Below are 9,759 nucleotides of genomic sequence, written 5' to 3'. Positions count from 1 at the left end.
GATGCTTCTTGTGATATTGCAATTTCAATTGATGATGCATCTTATATTGCATGGTATATTGATAGCAATGCTACTAAGCAGACGACTCCATTTGAGATGTATTTCATAGACTTGCTGCATTTTCCACAAGTAGAAGCATGCACTATGTTAATACACTTCTCATGCAACCAAGGATCAGGGTGTTGTCAAGATTTAGTTGAACACAATGTGTGGACTACGCATAATGTAATTTATGTACCACGTTTAATAAAGAACTTGGTATTAGTTTCTTATTTTGCATGTGGATTTTAAGATGGTAAATGCATTATTTGCAATGTTGAACAAAAATGTATAGCTACAAGGATTTTGGATTATTTAGACTTGATACTAAGCCTTATGCTCATAATGTAAGTGTAGTTATGGTATGCTATTTTGGGCATCTCAATTACAAAAGCCTTTTATTGCTTAAGCACCATAGCTTAGGCTGATAATCTATGAAAATTGCAAGAGATGTCACATGAAGTTTGTTAAGCTTGGAAAGTTTCATTAGAAATCGTTTCCCAACGAAGACAGTGCACTGGTGCAGTAAGAGCCACCGAAATTCTGTAGTTAGTGCATAATGATGCCCACCTCCTTAAGTAGTTACGTTATTTTATCAATTTTATTGCCATCTACTCCAAGCTTACATGGATCTTTTCTATAAAAAAGAAAGGACGTGTTTAAACATTTTCAAGCAATTTTTCATGTTGGTGAAATAGCAAACATGAAGAAGGTTAAACACTCTCCATACAAATACAGGGGGGTAGTATTTATCAAATTCTATGACACTCTTTTGCAAAGAGTGAAGTATAAAGCATCAATTCAGCATATACTCCCCAACAAAATGGAGTGGCTAAACGATGGAACTCTTGTGAAGCTGGCTAAATGCATGCTAAAGGTCAAGGAGACTCTAAACATTACTTTTTAGGATGAAGCAATTCTTACTGCTGCACAAATTTCATATAGAAAAAGCATTGAAAGTTAAAACTCCTTCCCAAGCATGGTATGGTAGAAAGTCACATGTAAAGTATGTTGAGATTTTTGGAGGCCAAGCATATGCATTTGTGCCTTAACAGCAAAGAAGAGCAATAATAGAAAAGAAGCTTTTCTCTCTCTCTCTCTCTCTCTCTCTCTCGGAATGTTGCCTCAACATGAGCTCTCTATGATGTTGGTGAGAGAGAGAGAGCCAACGAGGCGCCTCCAAGACCTACATCATATATTTCTTTGGGTTGCAACCACAGACTATCGTGGCCAACAGGAGCAGCAGCAGGACCAGCCACATCCACGATGACCTACACGGACACACGATCCTCTGGCCCCATGTACACCGGGTGTCACTACTGAGCATGCATGATACCTACTGAGAGCAAGACACCCCACATTTCAGAGGCCTCATCCCTCCACCCAGAAGCTGCAGATCCAGGATATCCTTCGACGACATGGCCAGCTCCACAGAGGGGAGATGCTATGGTTGCTTTGTGTTCTATTCTGGAGGAGGATGGTATCATAGTATGACCACACATTGTCACCATGTAGCATCACATGGATACTTTTGCTTATGTAGCTAGTTTCATACAGTTTTTTCTTTTCCATGGTTCAGTAATCATCACGGATACATTGCACTACCTTTTTGGTCTCATAGACCCTTTGGGTCCTTTTTAGTCGTTAATATTGCATTCTTTCTTTCTCTCTCCTTCTCAACTCTGGAGACCCAATCAAATATTAGTAGCTGCTCTTACCATTGTACTGAACTGTTAAAATTGGTTGCACTAAAGCCCTATTTAATTGCCCTGCAAAGGCTGCCGTAGGTGCCCTGTTCTGCTTAAAAGGTGAGAACAGGGCTGCATCATTGGGAGCAGAGAGGATAAATGCTGCCTCATTCAGATGGCTGTTGGGGATGTAGCTTGCTGCTGTGCCAGATGCTCAAAGGCTAGTCAAAATTCTGGTCAATCAGCCAAAAGGCTGCCTTCCCCTGCCACTGTTCGTGCCAAGTATGTTTTCCTATCCTACCTGCCTGCTCCCAATATGTTGGCAATCTCCGTAGTTTGGCTTGTTTGCTGGACATTATGTTCCATTCTCCTGCGGCATCACTTGTCCTTAACGGTGAGGGTATATGGGAATAAGAGGCCCCCAAAATCATGCTGAGCCTCTCATAAATGTAGCCAGCAATATGTTAACAAATCTATCCTCTGTATGATGTTACATTTGGTCAGCACATACCCTAGGAGCTGCTCCAATGCACTAAACACCTTCTGTAATGAGCCACAGCATCCCATTTCCTGGCTGCCGCAAACATATTTGCAAGCATCACATATGGTGTAGCATTCTTGGGATCCAACTTGAACAATCTTTCTGCAACTTGCAGAGCGCGTTCGTAGTCACTATGAATCCTGCAGGCACCAAGCAAGCACAACCATGCCACATCAGCCTTCTCAACTGAAAGCCTCTTTATCATGTGCTCAGCCTCTTCCAAATGTCCTGCACGTCCCAAAAGATCAATCATGCACACGTAATGGTCCTCCGTGTACAATATGCTGTAATCTCTCTTCATCGAAACAAAATATTGCCTGCCATCATCAATCCACCCTGCATGGCTGCATGCAGTAAGAATGGAAACAAATGTAATGCTATCTGGCTTCACACTTTTGGATTGCATCTTATAGAAATAATCTAAAGCCTCATCTCCATGGCCGTTGTGGGCAAACGCTGCAATTACTGCATTCCAAGTGGCAACGTTCTGGTGAGTTGAACTGTCAAAAACCCTCCGTGCCTTCTGCAGATTCCCACACTTGCCATACATGTTGATAAGTGCATTCCCTACCATCACATCCCCTTCACATCCCCTGTTGATAATGGCAGTATGGATCTCCTCGCCCTTCTCTAAAGCTGCAAGGCTGGCACATGCATCAAGAGCACAGACAAAAGAAGTATTGTCTGGTCGAATGCCTTTGAGCTGCATTTGGTGAAAAAGTTCCAGTGCTGCCTGGCTACATCCATTCTCAACATATGCTCCAATCATGGCAGTCCATGAGACAATGTCCACATTCAGCATTTTCTCAAAGATATGCATTGCATCATCAAGACTCTTGCACTTGCCATACATCTTGACAAGTGCTGAACTCATCATAGGATCTTGGCCATATCCACTTTCAACAAGATTTGCATGGATCTCCTGCCCTTTTTTGAGATCTGCCACAGTGGCACATGCTTCGAGAGCATATGCAAAGGTGATGTTGTCTGGCTTTACAAATGCCTGTTGCATTTGACAAAAGATATCCAAAGGCTGCTCTACAAGGTCATTGCATATGTACACAGAAATCATGACATTCCAAGTGATGGCATCTCGAGAAGTTGTGCTATTGAAAACATTCTTTGCATTACACAAGCTTCCACACTTCCCATACATGTTGATGAGGGAGTTCATCAGCATAACATCATGCTCATATCCATACTCAACAATGGCCATATGAATTTTTTGCCCCTCTTCCCCAGCAGTCAAGTTACTGCATGCATGCAGGACGCATACAAATGTTATATTGTCCGGCTTGATAGCTTGGAGCTGCATCTGCCAAAAGAGATAAAGGGCGTCCTTACTACAGTCAGTCTCAACCAATGCCGAAATCATAGCATTCCATGAGACGACATCTCGATTAGACATGCAGTGAAAAACACTCCTTGCATCCTGCAAATTACCACACTTCCCATAGAGATTGACAAGGGAAGTTCCCATCATGAATTCTTGCTCACGTCCATCCTCGACAACTGCAGCATGGATCTTTTTCCCCTCTTGCAGCAATGCAAGGCCACTGCATGCATCAAGGATGCATACAAAGGTATAGTTGTCCGGTTTCACACCTTGACACTGCATCTCAAGGAAGAGATGTAATGCCTCCTCATAGTGCTCATTCTGTGCACATGCTGTGATTATTGCAGTCCAACACACGATGTCCCTGTTCTGCATTTTGACAAACACAGTTCTTGCATGTGCAAGGCTCCCACACTTCCCATACATGCTAAGAAGGGCTGTTCCAACCACAAAATTCAAATCAAAACTCTCTTCCACAATGGCAGCGTGAATTTCCTGGCCTTCTATGAGGGCCAACATGTTGGAGCATGCATCGAGGGCACGAAGAAAAGTGAGCTTGTCTGCAGTCACACCTTCCATATGCATTCGATAGAAGAGGCCTAAGGACTCCTTGCCATGTCCATCATGGGCCAATGCTGCCATCATGGCAGTCCACGAGACAACATTATGATATGGCATGAGATCAAACACTCTTCTAGCATCCTCCAAAGCACCATGCTTAATGTATGCCTTAATCAGTATATTCCAAGTGTATAAATCAGGATTAGGGGTTAGATTAAATAGTGTTTGGGCATCATCTACATTCCCATTCTGGGCATAAGCCCTGATCATGAGGTTCCATGAGTAAAGATTAGGGTTTTGTATTTTGTCAAAAACAAAGCGGGCATCCGCGACACTGCCACAGTTGCCGTACATTTCAATGAGACAATTTCTAAGGAAAGTGATGTAGTCGTTTCCATGTTGGATCAGGTGGTTATGCAGAAGCTTACCTTCAGATGGAAATTTGGTGTGTCTAAGCAGAACGGCAAGGTTGGAAAGGCTCGTTGGTTTAGCTGGTTGCTGAGAAGACCCACGTACGTTTTGTGCAGCAGAGCTGGTTTTCATGCCGCTGTGGAGGGTACCGTCCCCCTTGGACCTGGCGTCCACCCGCTTCTAGCTCAAGCAGGACACTTGTATATATTTTCCAAATTTGGAAAATTTATATTGGTTAATCCTAGATGAATAAATTTAAATTTCTGCCTACACTGCTTGTGACTCCCTTTTTGTTCATGGTATGCTTCTAGCCAAATGGTAGATACCACATCTTACCTTGGGCATCGTACTTTTCTTGGCTAGCCAGGGTATTCTTGGGTATATCCACTCTTTGTTGGTGATCTCCCCGAAGGATTGTTCAGGTTGACGTTTTGGGGTGGTCTTCGTCTTTGCCCCCAATGAGGTTTTGGATCTCCATAGAGGTTTGATTGGGATGCATCGAAGCGAGAGGGGTGTTGAGTGTTAGGGGTTATCCGAGGTGATGGCTTGTAAGTGAAGACGCGGCTTGGGATGTTGACAAGTCCACGATCGGATAAGTTTTTCTTTTTATTTATATAATACAATAACACTTCAACATACTCTACTTGGACTTGGCCTAGTCCATAAGCTTTTTTCCTATCCTGGCTTGAGCTATGTGAAGATTTATTGTAAGAGCTGACATAGGTTGTATCTGATCCATGTGGAGATACCAATCAATTGCATATTTATATTTCTTATTAATGTGCATTTAGGGGATCCACGGCGGCACAATAGGATCCCTCGAGTATAATGCCCAGAGAATGGACACAAATCGAGCTTCTTCGTGGGAGTTTTCAAGGGAGCTTACCTCAGCCAGTCTCTCTTTATTCTCTCTCTAAACTCTCTCCTTCCCCTCTCTCTCTAATATCTCTCCCCTCCCCTCCCCTCCCCCCCTCTCTCTCTCTCTCTAGAGGAGTTAGCTCGGGATATGGAAGCCAAGATTGAAGCAACCAAGCACACTTTCTCCATGGAATGGAAGGACGCGGTCAAGAAGGGCATCAAAGAGGAGGTCGAGAAGGAATGGAAGGTGGTCACAACAAGCAAGTCCAAGGGACTTAACAGGGTGGAGATTGTAAATGCAACCATCCAAGAAGAGAAGATGACAGATGCAAGAAGACTTAATGTGAGAGTGACCGGTATAGTGGAGAAAGAGGGTATCACACCCCACGAGGATAGGAAACAACTATGCCACAAATGGGGATACATGGATGAAGACCCAACTCCCTTCCTCAAAGCATGGTGGGCAGGGAAGGACCTTTCACGCCCACGGGCGCTTATCCTCTAGTTTGAGAACAAAGCGAAGAGGATTGATTTCTTCAAGAAGAGGGTCATTCTCCGAGGTTTGGAGGGCAGCCCCATCTACCTAGATGAGGACCTCACATAGGCCTAGGTGGAGCACTGGAAACAGCTCATGCCAAAAGTACGGGCTGCCCGAGTGGAAGGAAAGAAAGCAAACTACAGAGATGGCCATGTCATCATTGATCGCATAGGGATATGTGGCCTGTGAGACACGGATACAGCTTGCAGTCTGGAACTGCAATGGAGCACTATGATTGGACCCAAGCCGGATGGATGATGTGATCAAGAACATGGACATTATTTTCTTTACAGAGACACAACAGAGCCCTCAGAGAGGTCTGCCACACGTGTAACATGATTCCAGTGGGAATGAGCTTTCAGAGGGATCACACGGAGAGCTAGAGGATCGAGAGGAGTGGCCATTCTATTCAGAACAGAGCCTCAGTTGAGGATCACCATTATTAGCAAAGACCCCGGCAGGCCCGTTTTATGTGGGTGAGATTTCAGCTGACAGAGGCCAGGACTATGTACATTACTGTGTGTTACTTTCCACCAAACACCTCACATTATGCGACGAATACAGAGGAGATAGAGGAGGTGGATGAGAGGAGGGAGGAGAGCGGAGGAGCTACCTCACCATACAGTGCGCTCTCAGCTAAGATTACACAGTACTTCAGACTGGGAGAGGTCTTACTAGTGGGAGACTTCAATGCCATGACGAGGAGTAAACATTGCATTGCATATGATTTTGAGGGAGATCCCATACATCTACCTACTCTAGAGGATGAGGACTCTAGATCACAGAGGGTACTAAGCTAGACACATACTATGGATGGGAGCTTTTGGATCTAGGATCATGCCACTGTCTCCTCATCTATAACGGGATGGAGAGATGTCCATAGCCAGGAGGACTTACATGCTTTCCACATGGAGGTTGCAGTAGCATAGTGGATTATATCCTAGGCTCCTGGGAGACAGCTCAACTCATACATGATTTCTCAGTACCCCCCATACCCATTGCAGGTGATCACACATACTTAGCCACCCCCTCCCCTCGCCTCAGCACCCACCTCCACCCATCACACCACTATCCACTTCACTCGCATGACTGTGATCACATATATCAGGATACCCTTTACCATGGTCTACTTGACATGGATCTTGTTGCACCTCTAGAGATACATCACAGTTGTTGACTGATCTACTCCACTCCTCTTCCATTGCCGGCTTCGCTCATACCACCCATACCCTCTCTAAAGCTAAAATTAGGGATGATGCCCGAGAATGGTTGGTGTATGATGGTGAGTGTCGGGAGACTCATGCTCGCCTCAAACGACAGAACGAACTAGGGGAGATCTCTAAGCATGAAGCTCAAAGATTAAACCGAGCTCTGACTCGTAAAAATGAGGAAATATGAAATCGAACAATACTGGGAGTTGTACCCAACTATTCTTGAGCATTAACTTGAAAAAGGCTTGGAGGCGGTTTTGTGAGCCACGACCACCCACACCCATCATTGATCTGGCCTGATTATACAAAGTCCCTCTAGATTAGCCCCTGTTACCCTCCCCACTCGATCCTTGACCCACCACCTCTACTTTTTTCACTTTGAGCATGGTAGAGAAAGCTCTTAAGAGGCTACATCATGGGAGATCTGCAAATCATACAGGGATACAAGGTGAGCACTTCTCTTATGCCTCTACCACAATAGCTCATTTCCTTGCACATCTCTTCAACAGTGCACTTGTAGAGGTCTTCCCACACACATGGAGCATGAATATCATTTTCCCCATTCACAAATTAGGTGACCCGATGGACCCCGAGAACTACAAGACTCTCATGGTTAGCCATATTATGGCCAAGATATATGGATCAATACTTGAGATAGAGCTCAGCTCTCTGGTCGAGCGGGAGGGTCTTTGTGCTCCAGGACAGGATGGGTTATGCAGTAACTTTTGCACACTGGATCATATCTTCACCTTGAGGAGCCTGATTGAGAAGGCCAAGTCAAGGGTACAGAGACTCTATTGTTGCTTTGTGGATTTCCGCAAAGCATTCGACACAGTGCCACGAGACCGGCTCCTATACAGATTGTAGACTCTTGGGGTGCCTTCAGATATGATCTGGGGGATCATTGCTTTATATGAGAGGGTGATGGGATGAGCTAGATGCCAAAGGTGGTATGTCAGAGGAGATACATTGTACTATGGGGGTGAAGCAGGGCTGCCCACTCTCCCTAACACTCTTTGGCTTGTACATAGATGAGGTCACGGACTTCATAGACAGAGGAGGAGGGAGTGGTGCATCACTCTCAGGGGTTTTGGTCACTTTACTACTCTATGTAGATGACATCATTCTGATATCTGACTTGCACAAGAGAGGGACTGCAACGCCACATGGATGCCTTAGATGATTTTTGTACATAGAGAGTCCTTTCAGTGAACCTTGGGAAAACCAAGGTCATATCCTTGACACTTCCAAATGGGTTATGAAAGATACAATGATCACATATAGGCAGCGAGGTGGGGGTGACAGAATCATGTGTACTTGCGTATTACCTTCACTCTAGTAATGGGAGCCGTTTCTTCATGAGACATGCATCAGAGGACATGCTCACCTGAGGTTATGTTGCCCTTGCATTGATGGAGCGACAGTCTCATCAGGCTCACTTCTAGGAGCCTCACACCAAAGGATGGCTATTTGACACCTAAGTCACCCCAACTATGATGTATGCAGCACTGATATGGGCCCCTAACCTCTCCACATATGATTGGCATCAGATGGAGAGACTGTAGATCCTCATGATCTCCAACATGATTCGCCAAAAATAAACCATCAGTACCACATGAGATCGTCATAGCAGAGCTTAGATTGTCATATAGCAGAGCTTACAGTGCCCCCCATAATGGTAGAGGCTCTATTCAGACCATAGCCTACATCAGGCACATAAGAGCCATGGGTCTAGAGATACTACCCTGCTTAGCCATGGAGTCCTCATAGAGTATTGCCAAAGAGGGCCATCACCCATCATTGTATGCTACAGTAGATGAGTGGTTCTCAGCACATGGGCTCAACATGGATAGATTACCGCCCTTCCAGTATGATGATGAATCCCCATACTTTACACTCTCCCGAGAGGAGAGGAATAGAGTTTTGAGACATGATTTGATCCAGATGCACACCAAGGAGACTTGGTGGGTCCCCTTCCCACCAAGATGCAGTACTATGGAGATCACTTCCTTAGATTCACAGAGGATGGATTTGTCAGATGCCCATGCTACATGGATGTACACATGTCTCACGCTATGAGGGTGACTATTGGTCAGAGATCAAAGTTTCCTCTCACACTCTGGAGATTGAGGCAAGGACAGTAGCACGGACCCCTAGAGAGGATAGAGTATACAGATTATGCCACAGAGAGGTAGAGTCAGAGGAGCATTAGATATGCAGATGCCCTATATATTATGTGATCAGAGGGAGATACCAAGAGAGGGTTTTGGCCCACTTAGCTGGGTGATGGAGTAGCCTAATCAGAGATGCCTAGGCCTTTCCTCCTTGAGCTACATTGACATATAGAGAGGCTTTTATAGGTGCAGAGCCAGAGATCCCAGCCCCATAGGAGGTCACTAGCTTCTTTAGGCCTATCATCAGCGAGCCACATTCCCCTCCCCATGTATCATCTACTTCTCGATGAGGGCTCACACTATAGAGATCCTTGGAGATCATAGCTGCCAGGAGACTGTGACTACCCAGACGCAAATCACCATTACACCATCAGGCCTAGTCTACCCAAATCTAGGCACGAT

The 9,759-nt window shown here is 45.1% G+C and overlaps 1 protein-coding gene across 2 annotated transcripts; it reads right to left on the bottom strand.

Annotated features, from left to right (window-relative positions):
- Positions 1–939: 939 nt before the first annotated feature.
- LOC147639195 (pentatricopeptide repeat-containing protein At1g03540-like) lies at positions 940–4,776 on the bottom strand. Of its 2 annotated transcripts, XM_086788274.1 has the most exons (2): positions 4,594–4,733; positions 940–4,499 (listed from the first exon to the last, which is right to left on the bottom strand). In XM_086788274.1, the coding sequence occupies exon 2, from the start codon at positions 4,433–4,435 to the stop codon at positions 2,240–2,242; it is 2,196 nt and encodes a 731-aa protein (XP_086644400.1). In that variant the 5' UTR covers positions 4,436–4,499; positions 4,594–4,733; the 3' UTR covers positions 940–2,239. The 2 variants fall into 2 exon arrangements, with proteins under 2 accessions (XP_086644400.1, XP_086644397.1); XM_086788271.1 differs by having other exon boundaries at positions 940–4,776.
- Positions 4,777–9,759: the final 4,983 nt, after the last annotated feature.

Source organism: Cibotium barometz, chromosome 4 (assembly GCF_041138505.1).
Source record: "Cibotium barometz isolate CiBa-2024 chromosome 4, ASM4113850v1, whole genome shotgun sequence".
Classification (NCBI taxonomy): Eukaryota; Viridiplantae; Streptophyta; class Polypodiopsida; order Cyatheales; family Cibotiaceae; genus Cibotium; species Cibotium barometz.
Note: the sequence above shows the minus strand (reverse complement) of the source record. Positions and strands in the feature narration are given on the sequence as shown.